The following is a 27,989-nucleotide window of genomic DNA, read 5'->3' as shown; positions in this document are numbered from 1 at the left end:
GTTCCCAGAACGAATCACAAATTAAACATACAAATTCAAATACACTCTCAGAGGTTCTGTTCAGTAAGTATGTCTTTCTCCCTCTCCCTCCCTCTCTCCCCCCTCCCTCTCTCTCTCTCTTTCCCTCCCTCTCTTTCTCTGTCTCTCTCTCAGTAAACTTCGAGAGGCTACGGGGGTGGAGATTAGCATGCGAGTGGGCGTGCACACAGGATACGTTCTGAGTGGCGTGATTGGCCTACAGAAGTGGCAGTATGACGTCTGGTCACATGACGTAACTTTGGCCAATCACATGGAGTCTGGAGGCCTACCAGGGTAAGGCAGAACTTTTTTCAGTGTGGTTTCTCTCTGCAGTCTCCCAGATGTCTCTCTGTAGACCGCTCATCCCAGAATGACTGACCCTTAAGTGCTGGGCTGGCCGGTGTGTGGTGTCATGTAGAAGAAGTGACAGGCTGGATTTGGGGGTTAAGGGTCTGGATTTGGGGGTTAAGGAGCTGAATTTGGGGGTTAAGGAGCTGAATTTGGGGGTTAAGGAGCTGAATTTGGGGGTTAATGAGCTGAATTTGGGGGTTAAGGAGCTGAATTTGGGGGTTAAGGAGCTGGATTTGGGGGTTAATGAGCTGAATTTGGGGGTTAAGGAGCTGAATTTGGGGGTTAAGGAGCTGAATTTGGGGGTTAAGGAGCTGAATTTGGGGGTTCACTTCTTTCAGGCGGGTTCACATAACAGAGGAAACACTGAAGCACCTTGGGGGGGCGTTCCAGGTGGACGAGGGGAACGGGGCGAGCAGAGATGCCTACTTACAGGGCAGGGACACATACCTCATCATCGACCCCCAAAACCAGAACACCAAATCTGAGGTAGCTCTCTCTCTGTCTCTTTCTCTCTGTCTGCCTAGCTATCTCTCTCTCTCTCCCTCAAAAATGATAATATTACATTTATTCTAATAAAATAAATAAGCGCAGTATGGGTTAAAAATGATGGTAATTTAACAGTTTTTATATAGGTAAATAAACTGTACATAAATAAACATTTCAAATATAAGTGTTTGATGCAGAGAGCCTCATCTCGTGCCCTCTGTGTGATCTCCCTCAGTCTTACAGTCTCAGAGGACAAAAGCTCAAAGCTTCAGTCAGGATGTCTCAGTACCTTCAGTCCTGGAAGACCACCAGCCCTTTCTCTGAACTCAGCCACACCCACCACACTGAGGCCACTCCCACCACCAGCCCCTTCTCTGAACTCAGCCACGCCCACCACCCTGAGGCCGCTCCCACCACCAGCCCTTTCTCTGAACCCAGCCACACCCACCACCCTGAGGCCACTCCCACCACCAGCCCTTTCTCTGAACTCAGCCACACCCACCACCCTGAGGCCACTCCCACCACCAGCCCTTTCTCTGAACTCAGCCACACCCACCATCCTGAGGCCACTCCCACCACCAACCTTTTCTCTGAACTCAGCCACGCCCACCACCCTGAGGCCACTCCCACCACCAGCCCCTTCTCTGAACTCAGCCACACCCACTATCCTGAGGCCACTCCCACCACCAGCCCCTTCTCTGAACTCAGCCACGCCCACCACCCTGAGGCCAATCCCACCACCAGCCCCTTCTCTGAACTCAGCCACGCCCACCACCCTGAGGCCACTCCCACCACAAGCCCTTTCTCCGAACTCAGCCACGCCCACCACCCTGAGGCCACTCCCACCACCAGCCCCTTCTCTGAACTCAGCCACGCCCACCATCCTGAGGCCACTTCCAGGGTCACACCTGATTCCCCGCCGGTCTCTACCAGGGCAGCTCACCTGTCGACAGTAAGCTACGCCCCCTCACCCTAGAGATGCATGTGAATGTGCATTTCTGCTTGTATGTCTGTGCACAAGTATGTGTGTGTTTGTTTTTTGTCATGTGTGTTTGTATGTTTGTGTGTGGGTATGGGTGTGTGTTTTTTTCTTGTGTGTGTGTGTTTGAATGCACACATTTCTGGTCTTAGAAGCGCATTGGGGTTACATGTTCTTACGCTTATTTTTTAGAGGAGACCGTCACCTCAGACAGAGCATAGAAGTCTAAACTGGTAAGTCAAGTTTATTTGTAAAACACATTTAAAATGACTGCCGTCAACTGCCACATCCTGCCCTGGCAGGTTCTGGTGTGTTGCTCAAGACCTTGATTAGCTGAGTCAGGTGTTCAAGTGCAAGACTAGAGCCAACCCTGTAGACACAATGGCCCTTTGTTCAGCAGACTGCACATTGATTTGCACTGCTATGACAAAAACTTCTTCAGGTGGTCCCGAAGTGTATGATTGGTTGTGCTCCTTTCACTGCTCTCCAGTGATTACTGCAGTTAGAGTGCCAGCAGTGACCTTGAGCAGAAGAACTGAAATGTAGGTCACATGTTTCCCCGGGTCACATGTCCGGGGAACAAACACACCTGAGCTTGTGTTTTTAATCATGTCTCCATCCCCTCCCACTGTCCCAGGAAACCATCTCCAGTGTTGGAAGCCCTAGATCCTCTGGGCCCTGAGTGAGTCTCTAAGTCTGTTTCCAGGGTGACAATGAATCTCTAAGTCTGTCTCCAAGGTGATAATTAACCTCTAAGTCTGTTTCCAAGGTGACAGGGAGTCTCCATGTCTGTTTCCAGTCTTATAGCGAGTCTCTAAGTCTGTTTCCAAGGTGATAATTAACCTCTAAGTCTGTTTCCAAGGTGACAGGGAGTCTCTATGTCTGTTTTCAGTCTGATATTGAGTGTCTAAGTCTGTTTCCAAGGTGACAGTTAATCTCTAACTCTGTTTCCAAGGTGACAGGGAGTCTCTATATCTGTTTTCAGTCTGATAGTGAGTCTCTATGTCTGTTTCCAAGGTGACAGTGAATCTCTAAGTTTATTTCCAAGGTGACAGGGAGTTTCAAAGGCTGTTCCCAAGGTGATGCAGTCCCTGTCTCTGCTCTTCATAGGAAGGTGAACGCTGACACACCAAGGCTGAACTTCTTGACCCTCTTCTTCAATAAATTCTCCCTGGAGAAGAAGGTAGACGATTTCAGTGTATTCTAATGTACTGTCCACCCAGCCCAATCCCGTTTAAATCCAGTCATACTCTAGGTCTGAAACCACAGTTCCCCATCTGTCTAATCCAGTCTTTCAATACAGTCCCCCATAATATTGGGCGGTGTAATGTTGGGTTCATTGCAGTAATGTTGGGTTGTGATGTATTTATGTTGGGTTGTGTTGTACTTATATTGGGTTGTGTTGCAGTAATGTTTGGTTGTGTTACAGTAATGTTGGTTTGGGTTGCAGTAATTTCAGGTTATGTTGCAGCAATGTTGGGTTGTGTTGCAGTAATGTTTGGATGTGTTACAGTGATGTTGGATTGAGTTACAGTAATTTTAGGTTGTGTTGCAGTAATGTTGGGTTGTGTGGCAGTAATGTTGTGTTGTGTTGCAGTAATGTTGGGTTATGTTGCAGTAATGTTGTGTTGTGCTGCAGTAACGTTGTGTTGTGTTGTGGTAATGTTGGGTCATGTTGCAGTAATGCTGGGTTGTATTGCAATAATGTTGTGTTGTGCTGCAGTAACGTTGTGTTGTGTTGTGGTAATGTTGGGTTATGTTGCAGTAATGCTGGGTTGTATTGCAGTAAGTTGGGTTGTGTTGCAGTAATGTTGGGTTGTGTTACAGTAATTGTGGGTCATGTTGCAATAAATTAAGGTTGTATTATAGTAACGTTGGGTTGTGTGGCAGCAATGTTGTGTTGTGTTGCAGTAATGTTGAGTTGGGTTGCGATAATATTGGGTTGTGTTGCAGTAATGTTGGGTTGTGTTGCGGTAATGTTGGGTTGTGTTGCGGTAATGTTGGGTTGTGTTGCGGTAATGTTGGGTTGTGTTGCAGTAATGTTGGGTTGTGTTGCAGTAAGTTGGGTTGTGTTGCAGTAATGTTGGGTTGTGTTGCGGTAATGTTGGGTTGTGTTGTGGTAATGTGGGGTTGTGTTGCAGTATCGTTTCTCAGAACTGGAGGAGCTGCACCTGTCCATCAGCTGTCTTGCCCTCATCTTTACCTGTGTGTTTGTGGTCCACATGCTGGTCTCCCAAAAGTGAGTGCTGTTCCCCAATCCCAGGGCTCGGGCTCATTCCCGGAGAGGGGTAGGAAAGGAAGTGGGACAGTCACATGGATTCTGACCTGATGTGTTTAAGCAGTCACTGTAGAGACCCCCTCCCCCACTCCTCCCCTCTCTGCCCCCCTCCCCCACTCCTCCCCTCTCTGCCCCCTCCCTCTCCCCCACTCCTCCCCTCTCTGCCCCTCTCCCCCACTCCTCACCTCTCTGCCCCTCTCCCCCACTCCTCCCCTCTCTGCCCCTCTCCCCCACTCCTCCCCTCTCTGCCCCTCTCCTCCCTCCTCTCAGGAACGCTGCTCTGGGAATCTCATACGGTGTCACCTTCCCTGTTCTTGTGTTCCTGCTCTTTATCGTCTTCACTGGATACCTGCAGGTAACTCTGAGCTTTTGTGTGTGTGTGAGTGCATGTGGTGTAACTGTGTGAGCGTGTGTGTGTGTGTGTGTGTGTGTGTGTGGTGTAACTGTGTGTGTGTGTGTGTGTGTGTATGTGTGTGTGTATGTGGTGTAACTGTGTGTGTGTGTGTGTGTGTATGTGTATGTGGTGTAACTGTGTGTGTAACTGTGTCTGTTGCAGCCGTGGCGCTCTAAGATGCCTCAGGGTGTGCAGTGTGTGACCTCGCTGTCACAGCTCGTCTCCACCAGGGCGGCGCTGCGACTCTTCCTGGTTTCCTTCTGTGTTCTGATCACTCTGCTCATGGCCATCCTTAACTTTGTGAGTTCCACCCTGAACACCGTAGGCCCTTAACACCATACACCCTAAACACCTTACACCCTGAACACCATACACCCTGAACACCGTAGGCCCTTAACACCATATACCCTGAACACTGTACGCTCTGAACACCATACACCCTGAATGCCGTACACCCTTACCACCATACACCTTAAACACCATACACTCTAAATACCATACACCCGGAACACTATACACCCTGAACACTGTACAAGGTACAGTTAGACACTCAGACTGAGTTACAGTTAGACACTCAGACTGAGTTACAGTTAGACACACTCAGACTGACTGAGTTACAGTTAGACACACTCAGACTGACTGAGTTACAGTTAGACACTCAGACTGAGTTACAGTTAGACACACTCAGACTGACTGAGTTACAGTTAGACACACTCAGACTGAGATACAGTTAGACACTCAGACTGAGTTACAGTTAGACACTCAGACTGACTGAGTTACAGTTAGACACTCAGACTGACTGAGTTACAGTTAGACACTCAGACTGAGTTACAGTTAGACACTCAGACTGAGTTACAGTTAGACACACGCCAGGTTTGGTAGTTTCGTGGTCTGTGGTAACCCCATTTACATTGACATGGGCCGGGCAGCACAGTAAGGGGTGTGTCAATAGAAGCATGTGGTGTTGTGCAAGTTTGGTGTTGAAAAATAACCAATCTGAATATTTTATTTAAGATCGGCTTTTTTAAATGCATGCTGTGTTCGTATATGCAATCCAATGATGGCTATTTTGGCAATGCATCTGCATGGAGTTAATAGTGTAAGCTACTTGAAAAATAGACACAGAGAAGGTGGGGGATCAACTCTACACTCATCACAATAGTGTAAGATACGCTTTTGTCAAAATCGTGGATACTTATTCCATAAATTGGTAAATGGTAAATGGTAAATGGTAAATGGACTGCATTTATATAGCGCTTTTATCCAAAGCGCTTTACAATTGACGCCTCTCATTTGCCAGAGCAGTTAGGGGTTAGGTGTCTTGCTCAAGGACACTTCGACATGCCCAGGGCAGGGTCGAAATTGAGTCCAGAACACATTGGCAACTTGCTTTTAATTGTGTATTTGGCTGGACTAGGTCAATGAACAAACTTTTGGAATGAACTTTTGAAACGTTTCAGAGGTTTGTACAGGTCGGGTGGTTCAATAAAATACAGCTCTCAGAAAGTCAGTGTATTTATTTATTTATTTATTTATTTATTTAGCAGGGACAGTGGGTAGCCACTTGGCTGTCACAGAATTAGCTATCAAGCTATATTTCACAAGCCAGCTTCATTTACAATTGCACCAAGGCCTGGAGTCGCAAAATTACAAAAAATGAGCTGGACACACCCTAATTCCCTGCTTCTTGCATTACTGCTAGCGTTTGACTGGAAAAATAGGGCACTCAAACTGAGTGAGACAAGGTAACATGCTGAGAAGTGACCTTTGACCTCTGTTCACCCAGTTCTTCCTCCCCGAGCCCAGTTGTTCCAGTTTCCCCCAGAATGCATCAGTGCTGGAGACCTTCAAACTCTACACTGTGCCAGTGAGTACCATGCATGATGGTGATGATGATGATGATGATGATGATGATGATGCTGCTGACCTGGCTCTCTGTCTCTCTGTAGTATTACCTGTACACATGTTTGCTGGCCATGCTGGGGGTGGTGGTGTTTGTCAGAGTGTGCCAGGAGGTGAAGCTCTTCCTGGCCACACTGGCTGTGGTGGTCTACCTCGCTCTCTTCCTCCATGTCTATGCCCTGCGTTCTGAATGCTACATCCACCAGCTCTACAGCAATGGAAGCCAGTATGACATCACCTGTGTGTGTGTGTGTGTGTGCGTGTGTGCGTGTGTATATGTGTGTGTGTGTGTGTGTGTGTGCGTGTGTGTGTGTGTGTGTGTGTGCGTGCGTGTATGTGTGTGTGTGTGTATGTGCGTGCGTGTATGTGCGTGTGTGTGTGTTTGTGTGTGTGTATTTGATAGTGTATTTGAGTGCATTTGATAGTGTATTTGAGTGCATTTGATTGTGCATTTTATAGTGTATTTAAGTGTATTTGGTTGTGTATTTGAGTGTATTTGATAGTGTATTTGAGTGTATTTGATTGTGTATTTGAGTGCATTTAATAGTGTATTTGAGTGTATTTGATAGTGTATTTGAGTGTATTTGAGTGTATTTGATAGTGTATTTGAGTGTATTTGATTGTGTATTTGAGTGTATTTAATAGTGTATTTGAGTGTATTTAATAGTGTATTTGAGTGCATTTAATAGTGTATTTGAGTGTATTTGATAGTGTATTTGAGTGTATTTGAGTGTATTTGATAGTGTATTTGAGTGTATTTGAGTGTATTTGATAGTGTATTTGAGTGTATTTGATAGTGTATTTGAGTGTATTTGATAGTGTATTTGAGTGTATTTGATTGTGTATTTGAGTGCATTTAATAGTGTATTTGAGTGTATTTAATAGTGTATTTGATTGTGCATTTGAGCGCATTTGATCGTGTATTTGAGTGTATTTGATTGTGCATTTGAGCGCATTTGATTGTGTATTTGATTGTGCATTTGAGCGCATTTGATCGTGTATTTGAGCGGCTCTGTTTTCTCTCAGGCCAGCTGTGCTGAAGGAGCCCAAGGTCATGGCTGGAATCTGGCTTTTCGTTTTCTACTTCACTATCCTCATACTGATCCGACAGGTAACCAATTACAACCCAGCACTATGTCTGAAACCAATCACAGCCCAGCAATGTATGAATATATCCAATCATACATATCTCAGCACTGTATGTGTGTGAGTGTGTACATGTGTGAGAGAGAGAGAGAGCATGTTAAACTTTGTTGCCTGTGTTCCAGGGTGAGGTGGCGTGCCGTGTGGAGTTCCTGTTGGGGCAGCGTTTTCAGAAGGAAAAGGAGACCATGGAGACCATCCAGAAGGCCAACGAGCTGCTGCTGCATAATGTCCTGCCCATGCATGTGGCAAAGGTCTTCATGGACAAGGCCCACTGCAACCAGGCAAGTACTGACCACAACCAGGCAAGTTCTGACTACAACTATGTAATACTGACCACAACCAGGCAAGTACAGGCCACACTGTTTGTTGTTGTAGTATTTGTACAGCCAATCTGTGTGTGTGTGTGTGTGTGTGTATGAGAGTCTGTGTATGTGTGTGTGTATGTGTGTATGTGTGTGTGCGTGTGTGTGTGTGTGAGTGTGTGTGTGATGTTGTGTTGTGGGTGTGTGGATGCACACCAGTTGTGTGTGTGGTGTTGTGTGTGTGATGCTGGTTGTGTGTTGTGAATTTGTACAGCCAGTCGTGTTGTTGTGTGTGTGCGTGTGTGGTGTGTGTGTATGTGTTGTTGTGGGTTGTGGGTGTGTGAGTGTGTGTGATGTTGTGTTGTGGGTTGTTGTAGGATTTGTACAGCCAGTCTGTGTGTGTGTGCGTGTGTGTGTGTGTGATGCTGTGTTGTGTGTTGTTGTAGGATTTGTACAGCCAGTCTGTGTGTGTGTATGTGTGTGCGTGTGTGTGTATGTGTATGTGTGTGTGTGTGTGTGGGTGTGTGTGTGAGTGTGTGTGTGATGTTGTGTTGTGGGTTGTTGTAGGATTTGTACAGCCAGTCCTGTGAGTCAGTGTGCGTGATGTTCGCCTCGGTGCCGCAGTTCTATAAGGAGTTCTACACAGAGAGCAGTGTGAACCACAACGGGCTGGAGTGTCTCCGCGCTCTGAACGAGATGATCGCCGACTTTGATGAGGTAGCCTGCCATCTCCTCTCTCGCCAGCACTACCACACACACCCTCCACACACTCCCACCACACTCCCTCTACACAGAGGAAATTAAGGTTTCTGTGAGGTTTGGGTGTAAGCAGTGTCTGTTCCTCTATCAGCTCCTGGCCGAACCCAAGTTCAGCAGTGTGGAGAAGATCAAGACGATTGGCAGCACATACATGGCAGCCACAGGCCTGACCAAGACTCACACAGAGGAGCGCCAGGTGACAGAGAAGCCTCCTAAGAAACAACAAAAACACAAATCTGCCCTGAAAGAGCCATTGTGTGTGAATCATGCTCTGAGAACATCCAAGCTCTGTTCAATTCAGATTACAATAAACCAATAAGAACTAATCTTTGTCTTCCCCAGCAGATGCCAATGAGCCATTATGACTTTACACAATGTACTGTGTGTTTGTGTGTGTGTCCTGCAGGACTCTAGAATGACATATAGTCATGTGCATACTATGGTGGACTTTGCATTGGCTCTGATGGGCAAATTAGAAAACTTCAACACACACTCCTTCAACAACTTCAAACTGAGGATCGGTATGTACACATGCTTTTTCAGTCTCACAATGAAAACGCTGCTGCACACACACATGCATAAGGATACTGAAGTCCTTGGGGTACTAAAGTACATAAGGGTACTGAAGTGCATAAGGGCATTAAAGTGCATAAGGGCACTAAAGTGCATAAGAGTACTGAAGTGCATAAGGGTACTAAAATGCATAAGAGCACTGAAGTGCATAAGGGTACTAAAGTACATAAGGGTACTGTAGTACATGAGAGTACTGAAGTCCTTAAGGGTACTAAAATGCATAAGGTTTCTGAAGTGCATAAGGGTACTAAAGTACATAAGGGTACTGTAGTACATAAGAGTACTGAAGTCCTTAAGGGTACTAAAGTACACAAGGGTACTGAAGTGCATAAGGGTACTAATAATTGTCACTGCCTAACTGAACTGTGTTCTTGGCTATGAATAACTGCATGAAATGAGTATTGTACCTTATCGAGCCTGTGTTTTGTAGTTGTTCCAATGACCATGATATGCCCTTTTGTACGTCGCTTTGGATAAAAGCGTCTGCTAAATAAAGGTAATGTAATATAATGTGTAGGTACAAAGAAGCTCAGTGTATTTGCTGTTTCTGAACCTGGATTTTCTGGCTTGAGTCTGCTCCCTGGAAGTAGAGGAGAGGAGACACTACACACCCTTGGGGGGCTCCAGTGCTTAAAGTCATAGGCTTGGGTAATCTGTTGCAAATTTTAATGGCCTGTGTTCCACATTGCAAAAAATCATGAACTCAGAGACACAAAGACTGTTTGACTCCAAGTTGTGATAACTTGTCATATAGCTTTTGTAAAATGAAATTAAAGGACCAACAAGTGATTTGATACCCCACCTAGTGTCCAAATGAGAGAACTGCAATCCCAACTGAAAGCATGACATCACCTGGCTAGTTGCTTTTGATCAAAACTTCGCCCCACCAGTGTTTGCCAGGTTCTCCCATAACCTGCATTGTTGTGCAAGGCGGTGGTGCAGTGCTGAACATGGTGTGACAGATAGATGGCTATCTATCTGTCTAGGGTTGGTGGGGCTTAGGGTTGGGCCTAAGTTAGTGCTGGTTGGCCTTAGGGTTGGGCCTAAGTTAGTGCTGGTTGGGCTTAGGGTTGGGCCTAAGTTAGTGCTGGTTGGGCTTAGGGTTGGGCGTAAGTTAGTGAAGGTTGGGCTTAGGGTTGGGCCTAATGTTTCCATGACAGGCCAGGACAAGGCAGCAGGTCTATACTCATTCAAGCACCCTGGGGTTCTTAGGTACAAGGATTGTCACAGCGGGTGTAGAACAGGCTGGTGCCTTACACAGGTGAAGTGAAAGGTACAGCCAGTTAAAAATGACTGTAACAGGGCCGGCTGTTTCTCCAGCTATCTGACTGCCTCATGCTCCTGTGTGACAGCGGGAGGGGTCAGGGGTCAATGGGTGGGGTCAGGGGTCAGCCACTGCTGTCACTACCTGTTGCCTAGGTGATGATACTGCGTGTCCAACTGACAACAGAGGTCAGGGTGTCAGGGAGCTTTGGGTTGTCGCTGAGTGCTGGGAGCTTGGGGTTAGTCCTCTGTGATTGGCTACAGTCCTGGCCACACCCCCCGTGTGTGATTGGCTGGAACCCTTTTCCCGGGGTGAGCCTGTTTCACTGAGCGGGCCAGAGGAGAACCCCCCTCCCACCCCCCACAGCCATGATCACATGATCTATAATGCTCATATTTGTCTGTACATGTACTGATGAAAATAAAGATCTCAGAAGTGCCGTATTCCTGTAACTTAACCACTCTGATTGGGGCAGGACTGAACCAGGGACCGGTGATCGCAGGGGTGATTGGGGCTCATAAACCCCAGTATGATATCTGGGGGAACACTGTCAACGTTGCCAGCAGGATGGATAGCACGGGGGTCCTGGACAAGATTCAGGTCAGAGAGGGAGGATGGTAGATGCTGTATGTAATTATGTGGTATATGCTTTATGTAATTATGTGATATATGCATAATGTAATGATGTGGTATATGTATAATGTAATTATGTGGTATTTGCATAATGTAATTATGTCGTATATGATTTATGTAATTATGTGGTATATGCATAATATAATTTTGTGGTATATGTTATTATATGGTTTGGCAGGTGACGGAGGAGATGGCTCAGGTGGTGCAGTCGCTAGGATACAGTGTGACTCTGCGGGGAGTCATCAACGTCAAGGGCAAGGGAGAGCTGACCACTTACTTTATCAACACTGACCACCACTGACCGCTACTGAATGCTACTGACCACTACTGACCGCTACTGACCACTACTGACCATCACTGACCGCTACTGACCACCACTGACCATCATGGACCGCTACTGACCACCACTGACCATCACTGACCACTACCGACCACTACTGACCGCTACTGACGGCTACTGACCACCACTGACCATCACTGACCGCTACTGACCACCACTGACCATCACTGACCACTACTGACCATCACTAACCACCACTGACCAACATGGACCGCTACTGACCACCACTGACCATCACTGACCACTACTGACCACCACTGACCACGACTGAGCACTGACCTCCACTGACCTGACTACTGACTACTACTGCACTTACTCTCTGCATATCGCAGCACTGACTTCCTCAGTACTGACCACTGATTAAATCTTTTTTCCATCATTGATGGACAACCCTGCAGTGCTGATCTGCATCACCACTGGCCCACTCGCTAACAGAGCGTCCAGCACTGATCCACTCGCTAACAGAGCGTCAGCACTGATCCACTCGCTAACAGAGCGTCAGCACTGATCCACTCGCTAACAGAGCGTCAGCACTGATCCACTCGCTAACAGAGCGTCAGCACTGACCCACTCGCTAACAGAGCATCAACACTGACCCACTCGCTAACAGAGCGTCAGCACTGACCTACTCGCTAACAGAGCATCAACACTGACCCACTCGCTAACAGAGTGTCAGCACTGATCCACATGCTAACAGAGCATCAGCACTGATCCACATGCTAACAGAGCGTCAGCACTGATCCGCTTGCTAACAGAGCATCAACACTGATCTACTCGCTAACAGAGCATCAACACTGACCCACATGCTAACAGAGCATCAACACTGACCCACTCGCTAACATAGCATCAACACTGACCCACTCGCTAACAGAGCATCAGCACTGACCCACTCGCTAACAGAGCATCAGCACTGACCTACTCGCTAACAGAGCATCAACACTGACCTACTCGCTAACAGAGCATCAGCACTGACCCACTCGCTAACAGAGCATCAACACTGACCCACTCGCTAACAGAGCATCAACACTGACCCACTCGCTAACAGAGCATCAGCACTGACCCACTCGCTAACAGGGTGTCAGCACTGACCTACTCGCTAACAGAGCATCAACACTGACCCACATGCTAACAGAGCATCAACACTGACCCACTCGCTAACAGAGTGTCAGCACTGATCCACATGCTAACAGAGCGTCAGCACTGACCTACTCGCTAACAGAGCATCAACACTGACCTACTCGCTAACAGAGCATCAACACTGACCCACTCGCTAACAGAGTGTCAGCACTGACCTACTCGCTAACAGAGCGTCAGCACTGACCCACATGCTAACAGAGCGTCAACACTGATCCACTGAAATGTATATTTAGAATGACAGGAAAGAGTTTTTGTTTCAGCTCGATGAAATACTTGAACTTCATAATTATCGCTCTTAACATGAGGTTAAACACTCTTGGTAAAATTATTTAAATATGAAGGATCATTTAAAACACTGCCTACTGTATGTGAATGCTAAATATGAATTTATTTAATTTGTATTTTTATTACAAAACATTAAATATTTAATTTCATATAAAATTGTTGTCTGTAATTTGTGATGTTTCAGATTTCATGTTGTGATTCGGGCCATCAGTTTGCCTCCACCATGTGACCTGCAAGGATTTAAACTTGTATTTCAATATTTATCCTCTAGAGGTCGCCATAGACACTTCAACAGCATAGTCAAGTATCACAGTTTCTGATTTAATTATATTTATATTGCAGGCATTTGGCAGACGCTCTTATCCAGAGCGACGTACAACAAAGTGTATAACCGTAACCAGGGACAAATGTGTTGAAAACCCTAGAGGGAAGTACAGTTCCAAGTGCAGGGAGCGACCGCGTAGTTTAACTTGGACTCTTTAGGTTAATCTGTTGAACACAAACAAAAGCAGCAACAAAGCAGTCTATGCAAATAATACAAGCAATAATTGAACAAGTACGAACGAGTGCAATAACTAAAATAAACTAAAATAAACAGCTTACCTAGCTACATACCTAAGCTTACATAGCCAATTAGAAATTGAGACATTTATTTTTAAAAACAAATAGTTGATCTAATATAGGGAGAGTCCGAATGTTAAGCGGACATGGGTTTAAGTTTAGGCAAAATTAAAATTACTAAGAATTTTTTTCTACAGACAGTATGTATATAACCAATTGTAACAATAATCTGCAATAAATAAAACCAAATAATTTACATAGTCCTGAATATATTAAAAGCTATTTTGGCTGACGAATGTGGAAAGCATTCTGACAGTTACAGAGAGAATAACTCTTGTTTCGTCGATTTGTTATTGATAATAAATTGGCATGTGTCGGGTTTCAATTCAGGGTGCTTGCGCATACACAGGTCCAGGGTCAGACAGTAGAAGTCCTGCCGTGTATTTCTTCTGCCCACCAGCTAAATCAATTGATTTCGCTAATTACGTCCACCTCCTGGCCAGGCGATTGGGATAAGATCCTGGGTAGGACCATAACTTTTTAAACCGGTATTTCCCAACTCTGCATGCTCACGTAGGCTTCAGTATGTGCCTGTTTCCTGAAACGGAGTTTCCACGATCGGGTGTTCAGAAACGCTGGAATTTCCCTCACTGCGAAGCCACACCCATAACCAGCTCCCATTGGGCTAAGTTAAGACCAGCTAAACTTTCCCTGCACGACATTTGTCCCCGCCCATGTCCATCACAGAGCTTCCTGCTTCTTAATACGAGTGAATTTGTTTTGCGTGCGTTCGAAGTGTATAAACTGCAAGATGGCCATATAAAAGTAAGTGACTTCAACTTTATAATTAACCGAATTTATTATGTAATTAGTCTCGATTATACCGTATACAGTTGCAACACTTGAATGATTCATTTTTCAGCAAATTAAGCGTAACAATGCGGTTGAACATTTCGCTATCAGCATGTAGCCAGCTACCTAAATGAGTTAGCTGACTTTGTAGCTGTTGATAACCTTATTAAGAGTACCTCTGAAGTATCATGCGTATTTTATAAGTCTCAGTGTAGCTAGTTTATTTATCGGTATCGATAGCTTGATATTCACCTATCAAACTGATTGTAGCGATGTACTGAAACTCCCACGGCAGTATATTGGGTATAGAACCCTTACTTCTGCCCATTAGAGATTAGACTTTCTTTGTAGTTGGCGCAGTACTATTTGTTAGCGCTACTGGCCGGAACGTTATCTGGGTTGACTCACTTACAAGCAGGTAACACAAACCCACCTCGTTCAGTTTGATGGTCTATCTGTCACTGCAACATCTGAACCATTCCCAGGTATTTCAGTGGGACGGGCTTGGTGATGGGCAGGGCCTCTGACCAGCAGTAGCAGTGTACTTTGTACCGGGAGATCACGGTAATGTACTGACCACAAACACAAACTTACGCATTCAGTTTGAAACTTAAGCCTGGCACAGACTAACACACTTAGACCTTGAATCATGTCTGGAGCTGCTGATCGCACCAGGAGGCCACGTCCCCAAAAGATGTACATGGTGGAGTCTGAACATAGGGTACAGGACCAGCTGGAAGGCACCATCCGGCTGGCACGGGGGAGTCTGTGTGTGATGCAGGAGGGCGGAGCCAGGAGGAGCAGGAAGGGGGACCAGTTGTGGGTGAAGGTAAGGAGGGGCTTTCCTCATTTCAGCTGTCAGGCTGTCAGTCAGTTAGGTGAAAAGGTAACCTCTTCCAAAAGAAGTCATTTGCTACTTCATGTAACAGAGAAAGAAAACATTAGATCTGTCTGAGGGCTAATTTCATTAGAAGTTTAGATAAAATATCTAATATAAATGTCTGTTATGGAAGTAATGTAGGATCAGTTTGTATTCAGAAGTTAAATCATCAGCACACAGTTGCCAGGGTGTAGAGTTTGAAGATTGATTGTAGTCTGTGGGGCCCTTGGCGCGATCATGAAAGTGGGCCCCACAATAATAAATAATAAAAATGATAAATAGAAAAACAGCCCAGGGGGCCCCTTAACCACACCATAGCCCTAGGCGGTCGCCCTTACGCTCTGATTGGACGGACCGGGTTAGGGTCATTCTCTCCCTCTCTCCCCTTCTCTCTCTCCATCTCTCTCTCTCTCTCTCCCTCTTTCTCCCCCTCCCTCCCTCTCTCTCTCCCTCTTTCTCCCCCCCTCTCTCTCCCCCCCTCCCTCTTTCTCCCCCTCTCTCTCTCTCTCTCTCCCTCTTTCTCCCCCTCCCCCCTCACCTCCTTCTCTCTCTCTCACTCTCGCTCTCTCTCTCTCTCTCTCTCTCGCTCTCTCTCTCTCCCTCTCTCTCCCACTCTCTGTCCCTCGCTCCCCCCCCACTCCCTCGCTCTCTCTCTCTCTCTCTCCCCCCCCTCCCTCTCGCTCCCTCTCTCTCTCCCAGGTGCTGGACTCTGGCTCGTTGGTGAAGCTGGACAGGCAGGTGTTGCTGGAGGTGCCCGCTGACCTTGCAGGCCTGCTGGAGCCCGTGTCAGACCCAGAAGCCCGTTTCCAGCTGTTCGTCAGACCCCAGCAGCTGCAGCGATTCGCTGCCCTGCCTCTGGGGGCGGAGCTGTGTGTAAAGATGGGCCAATCGGGGGAGCTGGCGCCGGCGGTTCTGCGGTACCAGGGGACGCTGGCCACCGGCAGCACTGCCGTGTATTTCGGGGTCCAGTTGAAGGTGAGCTCCACATAGCCTGGTTTGTTCTTTGGTTTTTTGCTGACTCTTATTTGGTGAGAGTTCTTATTTTATTTTCTGTTCATGTTTTCAGTTTTTTGATTTCAAGCTTTTGTTAAGGCGGTGGACTGGATACAGGTGTTGAGACCTGTTTGCCTGATTTATGCCGGATGATTAATTATTACTCTCTCTCTCAGTTTCATTCCTTTTGCGCTCTCTCTCTCCCATCACTCTCTCCTTCTTTCTTCCTGTCTCTGGACCTACTTCATTTTAGTTAAAATGTATGTGCTTTACTGGATTTGGATGTAACTAGCATATAATGGCAAGACGCAAATGCGTGAAATGATTGAGTGACCGCCATATTGGGGTAATGCAGTACTGTAGTAATGAGTTAATGTGGTAATGGGGTAATGCGGTAATGCAGTAATGGGGTAATGCAGTAGTGTAGTGATGCGGTAATGGGATAATGCAGTAATGTGATAATGTGGTAGTGCAGTAATGAGTTAATGCAGCAATGGGGTAATGCAGTAATGTGGTAATGTGTTAATGGGGTAATGCGGTAATGCAGTAATGTAGTAATGGGGGTAATGCAGTAATGCGGTAATGCAGTAATGGGGTAATGGGGTAGTGCAGTAGTGTAGAAATGCAGTAATGCAGTAATGCGGTAATGTGGTAATGCAGTAATGGGGTAATGCAGTAATGTAGTGATGGAGTAATACAGTAATACAGTAATGCGGTAATGCAGTAATGTAGTAATGCGGTAATTGGATAATGGGGTAATGCTGTAATGGCTCTGTTCCCCTCATAGGGCTGGGCTGCTGGGCGGGGGAACAGTAATGGCTCCTATAAGGGTCACCAGCTGTTCCACTGCCCAGAGGCGTGTGCTGTGTTCGTAGCGGCTAGTCGCCTCGTGCTGCGGTTGCCATCCCACGCCAGCAACATGGGAAGAGAGGCAGGGGGTAACCATGGAAACGGCCAGAGTCCCATTCTGCCCCGAACTGCAGACTCCGCCCCCAGCCCCACCCCTGTGCTGCAGGTAGGCCAGAGTGTGTGTTTGGGGGAGGTGTCAGAGGCTTAGCCCCGCCCCTGTGCTACAGGTGGGCCAGAGTGTGTGTTTGGGGGAGGGGTCGGAGCCCCTGGCTGCCTAATGTAACTAGCTAAAAGTAATGTTACTTACAGGTTCAACAGAAAACTCTGCTTCGCTTTTCATCCCCACACTTCAGCTGATGCCACTGAGGAAAACCAATTCCAAGGCTGTCTCTAGGTTTTGAATGAGGCCTGTCAGCTTGAATTTTTGCTTTGCTGTAACTTTTCTTCTTAGCATCAGCCATTGCGGAAGCATATTAGCGGCAAACACTTCGTTGGAGACTGATCCCAAACCACAGGCTCTGTACCCACGCCCAGAAACGTCCCAAACACATTTTAGAATAACAAATACAGGGAAAAGGTGCATGATTTATTTTACAGTATTTTTGGGTGAAAACTCCTGCATAGTGTGCCTTTGACTCTGCTCTCTCCTGTGCAGGACGGGTCAGTGGGGTCCTGCGATGGCTGGTTTAAGGAGCAGAAGCCGGGCCCAGGGCCCTCATCTCAACCTGCCCCCCTGTCCCCTGCCTCCAAGGTATCTCCAGGTACAGACACACCTGCTCAAACCTCGCTCTTCAGGTAGACACACCTGCTGAAACGCCGCTCCCTACCTGTGGAAGCCCTGCTTGTGTAGAACAGAAAGGCTGAGTACCATTCTGCTTACGCACTGCATTACCTGCTGGGTTCCCAGGGCTTCCCTGGGCAGCCTTACTGAGCACCCTGTGGTTGGCTGCTGTGTCAGGCAGGGCCAATAGGCACACAGCCTCACACTGAGCTCCCTGTGGTTGGCTGCTGTGTCAGGCAGGGCCAGTGAACACACAGTCTCACACTGAGCACCCTGTGGTTGGCTGCTGTGTCAGGCAGGGCCAATAGGCACACAGCCTCACACTGAGCACCCTGTGGTTGGCTGCTCTGTAAGGCAGGGCCAATAGGCACACAGCCTCACACTGAGCTCCCTGTGATTGGCTGCTGTGTCAGGCAGGGCCAATAGGCACACAGCCTAACACTGAGCTCCCTGTGATTGGCTGCTGTGTCAGACAGGGCCAATAGGCACACAGCCTCACACTGAGCTCCCTGTGATTGGCTGCTGTGTCAGGCAGGGCCAGTGAACACACGGTCTCACACTGAGCTCCCTGTGATTGGCTGCTGTGTCAGGCAGGGCCAATAGGCGCACAGCCTCACACTGAGCTCCCTGTGATTGGCTGCTGTGTCAGGCAGGGCCAGTGAACACACAGTCTCACACTGAGCTCCCTGTGATTGGCTGCTGTGTCAGGCAGGGCCAATAGGCGCACAGCCTCACACTGAGCTCCCTGTGATTGGCTGCTGTGTCAGGCAGGGCCAATAGGCACACAGCCTAACACTGAGCTCCCTGTGATTGGCTGCTGTGTCAGGCAGGGCCAATAGGCGCACAGCCTCACACTGAGCTCCCTGTGATTGGCTGCTGTGTCAGGCAGGGCCAATGAACACACAGCCTCACACTGAGCTCCCTGTGATTGGCTGCTGTGTCAGACAGGGCCAATAGGCACACAGCCTCACACTGAGCTCCCTGTGATTGGCTGCGGTGTCAGGCAGGGCCAATAGGCGCACAGCCTCACACTGAGCTCCCTGTGATTGGCTGCTGTGTCAGGCTTACCTCGTGTTCCCCCCTCTCTTGCAGAACAAAGACCTCCGAACCACCGACTCAATATTAACCCTTCCCACAATTCTTCACCTCCACTGGTCAGCATGCCCCAGGCCCCGCCCTCCCCTACCACTACCAACCAATCCCGACGCTCACATCGTCCGCCACCTCCTGTGTCTCCCTCTAAGACCGGGCTGGAAGTGGGCGGTGACTGTGCAGAGGAGGCGGTGCTTGAGATGGAATTGGAGGTGGGATCAATGGTGGAGGTGAAGGACCCGCCCCTGTACGGGGTGATCCGCTGGATTGGCCAAATCAACGGCATCCCTGAGCATGTGGCAGGACTGGAGCTGGTAGGTCTGTGTGTGTGTGTGTGTGTCTGTCTGTCTGTCTGCATGTGTGTCAGAAATGGTGTGATGTACTTACCTACACAAACTACACACACACACAAACACGCACATACACTCACACAAACACACACACAAACACAGACACACACGCACATACACACACACACACACACACTCAGGCTGTTTTTATGTGCACAGGACCAGGAGCTGGCTGCAGCTACAGATGGCAGTTACCGTGGAGAACGTTACTTCCGTTGCCCTGCCAACAAGGGGCTTTTCGTCAAACTGCGGAACTGTAGAAGGGACTCCCGCTTCCCTGCCCCCGAGACACCAGCCAATCAGGTGGAGCGCTGCAACTCCATAGGTGAGTGGAGCTTGTTTTTTCTTGCAGATGTCTTGAGTACAGCACGACAGGCACCTGTGTCTTCCTGTGCATTCTGTTTGTTTAATGTGCTGTGGTACAGCTGGTGCTGTAAGACATGTACGAGGTGATGCAGGTGTTTGGTAATGAAGGTGTAGAACAGCTGTACTGCTGGTGTTTGGTAATGCAGGTGTAGCGCAGGTGTTTGATAATGCAGGTATTGTAATGCAAGTGTTTGGTGACACAGGTATTGTAACACAGGTGTTTGGTGACGCAGGTGTAGCGCAGGTGTTAGGTGACGCAGGTATTGTATGCAGGTGTAGCGCAGGTATTGTAGTGCAGCTGTAGCGCAGGTGTTGTAGCGCAGGGGTTGTAACGCAGGTGTTGTAGCGCAGGTGTTGTAACGCAGGGGGTTGTGTGTGTTGGCAGCGTTTGCGGAGTGGGTGAGTGAGCGGGTGGAGGAGCACACCCCGCCCTTATTTGGGGACGAGGCGAGCGAGCGCTACAGCGGGAGGAAGCGAGGGATTCAGGGTCACCTCAACTCCTGCTACCTGGACGCCTCCCTGTTCAGGTGCCCCTCCTCCTCTGCCCTCATTCCCTTCCCTTATGTCCAGTCTGTGTCCCCTCCTCGCGTCCTGTCCTGCTCCTTCCCCTCCTCGCGTCCTGTCCTGCTCCTTCCCCTCCTCGCGTCCTGTCCTGCTCCTTCCCCTCCTCGCGTCCTGTCCTGCTCCTTCCCTCCTCGCTCCTGTCCTGCTCCTTCCCCTCCGCGTCCTGTCCTGCTCCTTCCCTCCTCGCGTCCTGTCCTGCCCCTTCCTCCTCGCGTCCTGTCCCGCTCCTTCCCCTCCTCGCGTCCTGTCCCGCTCCTTCCCCTCCTCGCGTCCTGTCCCGCTCCTTCCCCTCCTCGCGTCCTGTCCCGCTCCTTCCCCTCCTCGCGTCCTGTCCCGCTCCTTCCCCTCCTCGCGTCCTGTCCTGCTCCTTCCCTCCTCGCGTCCTGTCCTGCTCCTTCCCTCCTCGCGTCCTGTCCTGCCCTTCCCCTCCTCGCGTCCTGTCCTGCTCCTTCCCCTCCTCGCGTCCTGTCCTGCTCCTTCCCCTCCTCGCGTCCTGTCCTGCTCCTTCCCCTCCTCGCGTCCTGTCCTGCCCCTTCCCCTCCTCGCGTCCTGTCCTGCTCCTTCCCCTCCTCGCGTCCTGTCCTGCTCCTTCCCCTCCTCGCGTCCTGTCCTGCTCCTTCCCCTCCTCGCGTCCTGTCCTGCCCCTTCGCTCCGCCCAGCGGAGGACGCAAGGAAAGGACGCAACCGTGAGACACGAGGACGGAGGAATCAAGGCAGCCTGTACTGGGCAAATGGAACCTCTCTCTCCTCTCTCCCTCTCTCCCCCTCCCTCTGTCCTCCCCTCTCCTCTCTCAGATTTCAAATTCAAAATGCTTTATTGGCTGACAAGATATATTGCCAAAGCAAGAACATATACAAAGGAATGAACGTATACAAAGGAACACATAAACATAAATCCAAACAAATGATGTACAAATATATGCCTATCCTAATATGCTCACTGGTTGTCCCTCTGTGGGTGGCAAGCTGTTACGTAGCTTGCGGCTAGTCCAGGTCATTTTCTGTGTTCCCTTATTAAATAGGGTAGCTTTTGGTGGTGTCATTTAAAGTTTCAAATTGTGGGCATATTTTTATGAATTTGGGGTAGAAATTCTCCCTCACAACATGTGGAACTTAGCAGCTTCGTCTCCACCGCTCCCTAACTGCAGTGGGAGCACAGTCTGTCCTCTCTGGGCAGCCAGTTCTGTCTGTGTTGGCCTTTTTCGATGGCCAGGCTGTGCTCACTGAGTCTGTACATTGTCAAGGTTTTTCTCTGCTTGCTATCTGTCACCATGGTCAGGTAGTCAGCCATGGTGTAGAGTCTGTTTAGGGCCAAATAGCAATTAAGTTTATTTTGGATTCTTGTCATTTCTTTCCAATAAGCCAAATATTTTTATGTTCATTTCATTATAATTGTGTTTGGTCGAATTCTCTGAGCTAGGAGGATGTCACTGTCCTGTGACTGTTTATTATTAGTTGTGTTAGTATTTACTTCAGTGAGTCCCAGGACCAGTTGACTAAGGGTCTCTCTCTCTCCCTCTCTCCCTCTCTCCCTCTCAGTGCGTTCTCCTGCTGTAGTTCTCTGGATTGGGTGCTGTTTTGCCCCTCTCGGCCACAGGATGGCCCGAACCGCAGCCGTACCCAGGACCTGCTCCGATGCGACATCGTCAACCCACTGCGCAGGTGAGTCTGCCTCTGCGCAGGTGAGTCGGTGAGTCTGTGCCTCCGCGCAGGTGAGTCTGTGCCTCCGCGCAGGTGAGTCTGGTTTTGTGTGTGTTTATAGGTATGTGTGTTTACAGGTATGGGTATGTGTGTGTCTACAGGTATGGGTATGTGTGTGTTTACAGGTATGGGTATGTGTGTGTCTACAGGTATGGGTATGTGTGTGTTTACAGGTATGGGTATGTGTGTGTCTACAGGTATGGGTATGTGTGTGTTTACAGGTATGTGTGTTTACAGGTATGGGTATGTGTGTGTTTACAAGTATGTGTGTTTACAGGTATGGGTATGTGTGTGTTTACAGGTATGGGCATGTGTGTGTCTACAGGTATGGGTATGTGTGTGTTCACAGGTATGTGTATGTGTGTGTCTACATGCATGTATGTGTGTGTTTACAGGTATGGGTATGTGTGTGTTTGCAAGTATGTGTATGTGTGTGTTTACAGGTATGTATGTTTGTGTTTACAGGTACGGGTACGTGTGTGTTTACAGGTATGTGTATGTGTGTGTTTACAGGTATGTGTATGTTTGTGTTTACAGGTACGGGTACGTGTGTGTTTACAGGTATGTGTATGTGTGTGTTTACAGGTATGTGTATGTGTGTGTTTACAGGTATGGGTATGTGTGTGTCTACAGGTATGGGTACGTGTGTGTTTGCAGGTATGTGTATGTGTGTTTAAAGGTATGTGTATGTGTGTGTTTACAGGTATGGGTATGTGTGTGCCAGTAAGACAATGGCTCTGCGGAAACTTCTGGAAGCAGAGAGCCGTGACACTGGATTCACCTACCAGGAGAAAGGTCAGTGTGTCTTCTCCCCACCCTGTCTGTACCCACCTCTCCTCCCCACCCTGTCTGTGCCCACCGCTCCTCCCCACCCTGTCTGTACCCACTTCTCCTCCCCACCCTGTCTGTACCCACCTCTCCTCCCCACCCTGTCTGTACCCACCGCTCCTCCCCACCCTGTCTGTACCCACCTCTCCTCCCCACCCTGTCTGTCCCACCTCTCCTCCCCACCCTGTCTGTACCCACCTCTCCTCCCCACCCTGTCTGTACCCACTTCTCCTCCCCACCCTGTCTGTACCCACCTCTCCTCCCCACCCTGTCTGTACCCACCTCTCCTCCCCACCCTGTCTGTGCCCACCTCTCCTCCCCACCCTGTCTGTACCCACCTCTCCTCCCCGCCCTGTCTGTACCCACCTCTCCTCCCCACCCTGTCTATGCCCACCTCTCCTCCCCACCCTGTCTGTACCCACCGCTCCTCCCCACCCTGTCTGTACCCACTGCTCCTCCCCACCCTGTCTGTACCCACCTGTCCTCTAGATTGGAGGGTGATTTGTGTTTACGGTCGGAGGCCATGCCTACCTGCCCAGGTGTGAAGAGTGTTTCCAGAACATTCCTACACTGCCTCGGAATATGGCAGGGAATCTGGAGGCGAATGCACGTTCCGAACAAGTTTTTATTTTTATGTTTTAGTTTTACAGAAAGGTATTTTGTTGAATGTAGTTGTTCTGGGTGTGAAGATGCCCCCTCTACCCCCCCTTTCAGACCCAGAGGAATTCCTCAATAACCTGTTCCAGCTGCTCAGAGTGGAGCCACTTCTGAAGATAAGGTGACGTACCTCTTAATGGTAGTTTTAGCATTAGCATTAGTGTTGGTGTTAGCATTAATGGTAGTGTTAGCATTCGTGTTGGTGTCAGTGTTAATGGTAGTGTTAAAATCACCATTAGCGTTGGTGTAGGTCTTTATGTTATTGTTTATGGTCCAAAGGTCAGGCAGTCTCCAGACTCAGGAATGTCACCTGTACCAGCTGTTCCCTCCCTCAGCCCCACCCTCCTCCCCAAGCCCCTCCCCCCGGGGTGCCTGCCTCAGAGTCTCCACAGTGCAGACCCTGCTGGAAACCTCTTTCCACCACGCTGGGCTAAAGTTTGCAGAGGTAACCATGGTGACACAATCACACGACTGCACAGTTACACAACCACACAACTACACAGTCCCACTACTTCCTGTGTCTGTGTGAGTGACTGTGAGCTGTTTCCTGTGTTTGTGTGAGTGACTGTGAGCTGTTTCCTGTGTTTGTGTGAGTGACTGTGAGCTGTTTCCTGTGTTTGTGTGAGTGACTGTGAGCTGTTTCCTGTGTTTGTGTGAGTGACTGTGAGCTGTTTCCTGTGTTTGTGTGAGACTGTGAGCTGTTCCTGTGAGGACTTGTGTTTCCTGTGGTGTACTGTGTGAGTTCTGGTTGGTGGTAACTGTGAGCTGTTTCCTGTGTTTGTGTGATGACTGTGAGCTGTTTACCTGTGTGTAATGGGCTTTCCTGCTTTGCTCTGTCATGCCCAGCTGTTTCTGTGTAAGGCCCCTCTAAGCTGCCTGTATGCCCTATATCCATCTCCCCTCTCTCTGCCTGGACATCACTGACCTGCTGGACCACAGTAAGGCACTGTCACACAGACACTAACACAGTCACTAACACAGACGCTAACACACACTGTCACACATTCACAGTCACTAACACACAGACACTAACACAGTCACTAACACACAGACACTAACACAGTCACTATCACAGACACTAACACACAGTCACTAACACAGTAACTAACACAGACACTAACACACAGTCACTAACACAGACACTAACACAGTCACTATCACAGACACTAACACACAGACACTAACACAGTAACTAACACACAGTCACTAACACACAGACACTAACACAGTAACTAACACAGACACTAACACAGTCACTAACACAGACACTAACACAGTCACTATCACAGACACTAACACACAGACACTAACACAGTAACTAACACACAGTCACTAACACACAGACACTAACACACAGACACTAACACAGTAACTAACACACAGTCACTAACACACAGACACTAACACACAGACACTAACACAGTAACTAACACACAGTAACTAACACACAGACACTAACACAGTCACTAACACAGACACTAACACACAGACACTAACACAGTCACTATCACAGACACTAACACAGTCACTAACACACAGACACTAAGAAAGACACTAACACACAGTCATTAACACAGACACTAACACACAGACTCTAACACACACTGTCACACATTCACAGTCACTGTCACACAGACACTGTCATATATACATATTTGTAGCAGTTTGTGTGATGTGAGTGCGTTTAACGGGTGTATTTGTAACAGGTGTGTAAAGGTGTAGTGACTGGGTTTGTCTCTCCAGCTCTCAGGCAGTGCAGTATCTGTCAGTCTGTGGCAGAGTGGGAGTGTAATCTGTGCTACAAGGACCCTGATATCACACCTGGCTGTCTCAAACAGTACTGTCACACCTGTAACACACAGGTAACTGTCACACCTGTAACACACAGGTAACTATCACACCTGTAACACACAGGTAACTGCCACACCTGTAACACACAGGTAACTATCACACCTGTAACACGCAGGTAACTGTCACACCTGTAACACGCAGGTAACTGTCACACCTGTAACACGCAGGTAACTGTCATACCTGTAACACACAGGTAACTGTCATACCTATAACACACAGGTAACTGCCACACCTGTAACACACAGGTAACTATCACACCTGTAACACACAGGTAACTGCCACACCTGTAACACACAGGTAACTATCACACCTGTAACACGCAGGTAACTGTCACACCTGTAACACGCAGGTAACTGTCATACCTATAACACACAGGTAACTGCCACACCTGTAACACACAGGTAACTGTCACACCTATAAAACACAGGTAATTGCCACACCTGTAACACACAGGTAATTGCCTCATCTGTAACATACACATAACAGAATACCTATAACAGATAGTGAAACTCCTATAACTGGGAATTCCTATACCTGTAGCATACCTGCTAACTGCCCCACCACATGTGGGCTCCCTGCATCCCAAAAAATCACTTGTGCTGTTACCAACATGGTGACTAACTTTACTGTCTTCTCTGCAGTTAAATCTCTCTCCTCCCCACAACCTCTCCCTCCCTCTCTCCCTCTCTCTCTCTCTCTCTCTCTCTCTCCCAGGTACACAGTCATAGAAAGCGTGTATCACACAGGCCAGAGCGACTGAGCGTGCCTGAAGGCCCGTGGGCGGGATCAGTGCATGGCACTCGCCAGCGATTGGTTCTCTTTGCTGTCACATGCATCCAGACCAGCCACTATGTGAGCTTTGTGAAACATGGACCCCTCCCCACTGACTGGCTGTTTTTTGACAGCATGGCTGACAGGGAAGGTGAGAGGTCAGGGTGTGGTCAGGTATTTAGTGTACTTCTGAGTGCAGTGTGTCTCTAACAGAGTGCAGTGTGTCTGGTACAGAGTGCAGTGTGTCAGTCACAGAGTGCAGTGTGTCTGGTACAGAGTGCAGTGTGTCTGGTACAGAGTGCAGTGAGTCTGGTACAGAGTGCAGTGTGTCTGGTACAGAGTGCAGTGAGTCTATTACAGAGTGCAGTGAGTCTGGTACAGAGTGCAGTGTGTCTGGTACAGAGTGCAGTGAGTCTATTACAGAGTGCAGTGAGTCTGGTACAGAGTGCAGTGTGTCTGGTACAGAGTGCAGTGTGTCTGGTACAGAGTGCAGTGTGTCTGGTACAGAGTGCAGTGAGTCTATTACAGAGTGCAGTGAGTCTGGTACAGAGTGCAGTGTGTCTGTTACAGAGTGCAGTGTGTCTGTTGGAATGCAGTGTGGTTCTTACCTCCATACCTTGCCTAGGTGGAGAGAATGGATTCAACGTGCCGCAGGTGACGGCGTGTCCTGAGGTGAGCCGCTACCTGAGCTTATCGGAGCAGGAGCTTGGGAACCTGGACCCCGCCCGTCTCCATGGCGCCGCCCGCCGGCTGCTTTGTGATGCCTACATGTGTCTCTACCACTGCCCTCAGCTCAGCCTGTACAAGTGACTCACACACACACACACGCACTCACACGCGTAAACACACACACTCACACGCAAACACACAAACACACACTCACACACGCAAACACACACACGCACACACACTTAGCACTCACACGCACACACACTCACATGCGCAAACACACACTTAGCACTCACACACACTCACACACACGCACACACTCACATGCGCAAACACACACACACTCACAAGCAAACACACACACACTTAGCACTCACAAACACACTCACATGTGCAAACACACTTAGCACTTACACACACATTCAGACCTCACACACACTCACAAGCAAACACACACTCACTCACACACACACAGCACTCACACACACATACACACACACTCAGCACTCACACACACTCTCTCACACACACACTCACACACACACACACACTCAACACACAAAAACTTGCATATACATATATAAACCCACACACACAACCTCAATATTCCCACAAACATACACACACAGTCACACATGTGCACACACACACACACACATTCAACAGACCTCCTCCATACCATCACCAAATACTCTTAAATGCGAAGTTTTTGTTGTTCAATGGTTCATCCATTTCATACTGAAATATGATGTATTGTCAGTGTCTCTTTGACCCCATCCTAACTGAACACAGAGAATTTTATAAATAGCTGTATTATATTCTTATATCCATAGATAAGTATAACATGTATGCAACAGGATTGAGATTTTTTTTTTTCATGTGTATTTTATGATTTTTAAAGGATCTGCATGACTTTTTTTTTTTTACAAATCTATTCTTATACATGTAAAGCAAATAGCTTTTATATTGCAGCACATTTGTGAAATGCTGATGTTGTGGTCGAAGGTCTTGTGTTATTGCAGTTCACTGGAATGAAGTGATGCTGAAGGACGATGGGTGACCAGGCTGTCACCCCCCCCCCCCCCCACATCCCCCCCACCCCCCGTCCACAATCACTACCTGTAATAATATTAATTTAAAATTTTTAAAAAACTGGAGTACATCAGTGATAGTATAATTGGAGTAAAAAGAAGGAAGGAAATAAAATGCATTTTTATAATTTTGTTCACAGAATGAGCCAACAGTGCTGGTAAACTTTGAAATAAAAGAGTTTGCTGGAGAGATGATGTGCAGCATTTGTTATGAATGCAGTATTTAAAGGGTACCATCCATGCTTTCCAGCATGCATGCCCCTGGTTTAATGAGTTCCAATAAAAT

General features: G+C 48.2%; 2 protein-coding genes across 2 annotated transcripts in view; both read left to right on the top strand.

Moving 5' to 3' along the window:
- The window catches only part of LOC135258547 (adenylate cyclase type 2-like), a 23,781-nt gene extending 10,778 nt beyond the window's left edge, over window positions 1-13,003 (top strand). Inside the window, exons 9-26 of the mRNA XM_064342013.1 lie at window positions 154-312; window positions 708-855; window positions 1,091-1,807; window positions 2,027-2,067; window positions 2,472-2,516; window positions 2,945-3,017; window positions 3,976-4,073; window positions 4,383-4,467; window positions 4,669-4,806; window positions 6,293-6,373; window positions 6,456-6,634; window positions 7,435-7,519; window positions 7,677-7,835; window positions 8,424-8,573; window positions 8,707-8,811; window positions 9,022-9,136; window positions 10,928-11,052; window positions 11,264-13,003. Of these exons, the coding sequence (XP_064198083.1) occupies window positions 154-312; window positions 708-855; window positions 1,091-1,807; window positions 2,027-2,067; window positions 2,472-2,516; window positions 2,945-3,017; window positions 3,976-4,073; window positions 4,383-4,467; window positions 4,669-4,806; window positions 6,293-6,373; window positions 6,456-6,634; window positions 7,435-7,519; window positions 7,677-7,835; window positions 8,424-8,573; window positions 8,707-8,811; window positions 9,022-9,136; window positions 10,928-11,052; window positions 11,264-11,386 (2,626 nt within the window). The 3' untranslated portion in view covers window positions 11,387-13,003. The remainder of the gene's footprint in view (window positions 1-153; window positions 313-707; window positions 856-1,090; window positions 1,808-2,026; window positions 2,068-2,471; window positions 2,517-2,944; window positions 3,018-3,975; window positions 4,074-4,382; window positions 4,468-4,668; window positions 4,807-6,292; window positions 6,374-6,455; window positions 6,635-7,434; window positions 7,520-7,676; window positions 7,836-8,423; window positions 8,574-8,706; window positions 8,812-9,021; window positions 9,137-10,927; window positions 11,053-11,263) is intronic.
- A 1,075-nt stretch (window positions 13,004-14,078) lies between these two features.
- si:cabz01101003.1 (ubiquitin carboxyl-terminal hydrolase CYLD) lies at window positions 14,079-27,893 on the top strand. Its single transcript, XM_064342012.1, has 16 exons — window positions 14,079-14,233; window positions 14,746-15,089; window positions 15,840-16,115; window positions 16,921-17,148; window positions 17,638-17,743; window positions 18,856-19,169; window positions 19,365-19,530; window positions 19,957-20,098; window positions 21,675-21,797; window positions 22,540-22,631; window positions 23,379-23,442; window positions 23,601-23,848; window positions 24,194-24,259; window positions 25,065-25,183; window positions 25,887-26,094; window positions 26,569-27,893. Exons 2-16 carry the CDS (start codon window positions 14,910-14,912, stop codon window positions 26,751-26,753), a joined length of 2,517 nt encoding a protein of 838 aa, XP_064198082.1. The 5' UTR covers window positions 14,079-14,233; window positions 14,746-14,909; the 3' UTR covers window positions 26,754-27,893.
- Window positions 27,894-27,989: the final 96 nt, after the last annotated feature.

This window comes from Anguilla rostrata, chromosome 7, assembly GCF_018555375.3.
Source record: "Anguilla rostrata isolate EN2019 chromosome 7, ASM1855537v3, whole genome shotgun sequence".
Lineage (NCBI taxonomy): Eukaryota > Metazoa > Chordata > Actinopteri > Anguilliformes > Anguillidae > Anguilla > Anguilla rostrata.
The sequence above is the reverse complement of the archived record's forward strand: the minus strand, read 5'-3'. Positions and strand labels throughout refer to the sequence as shown.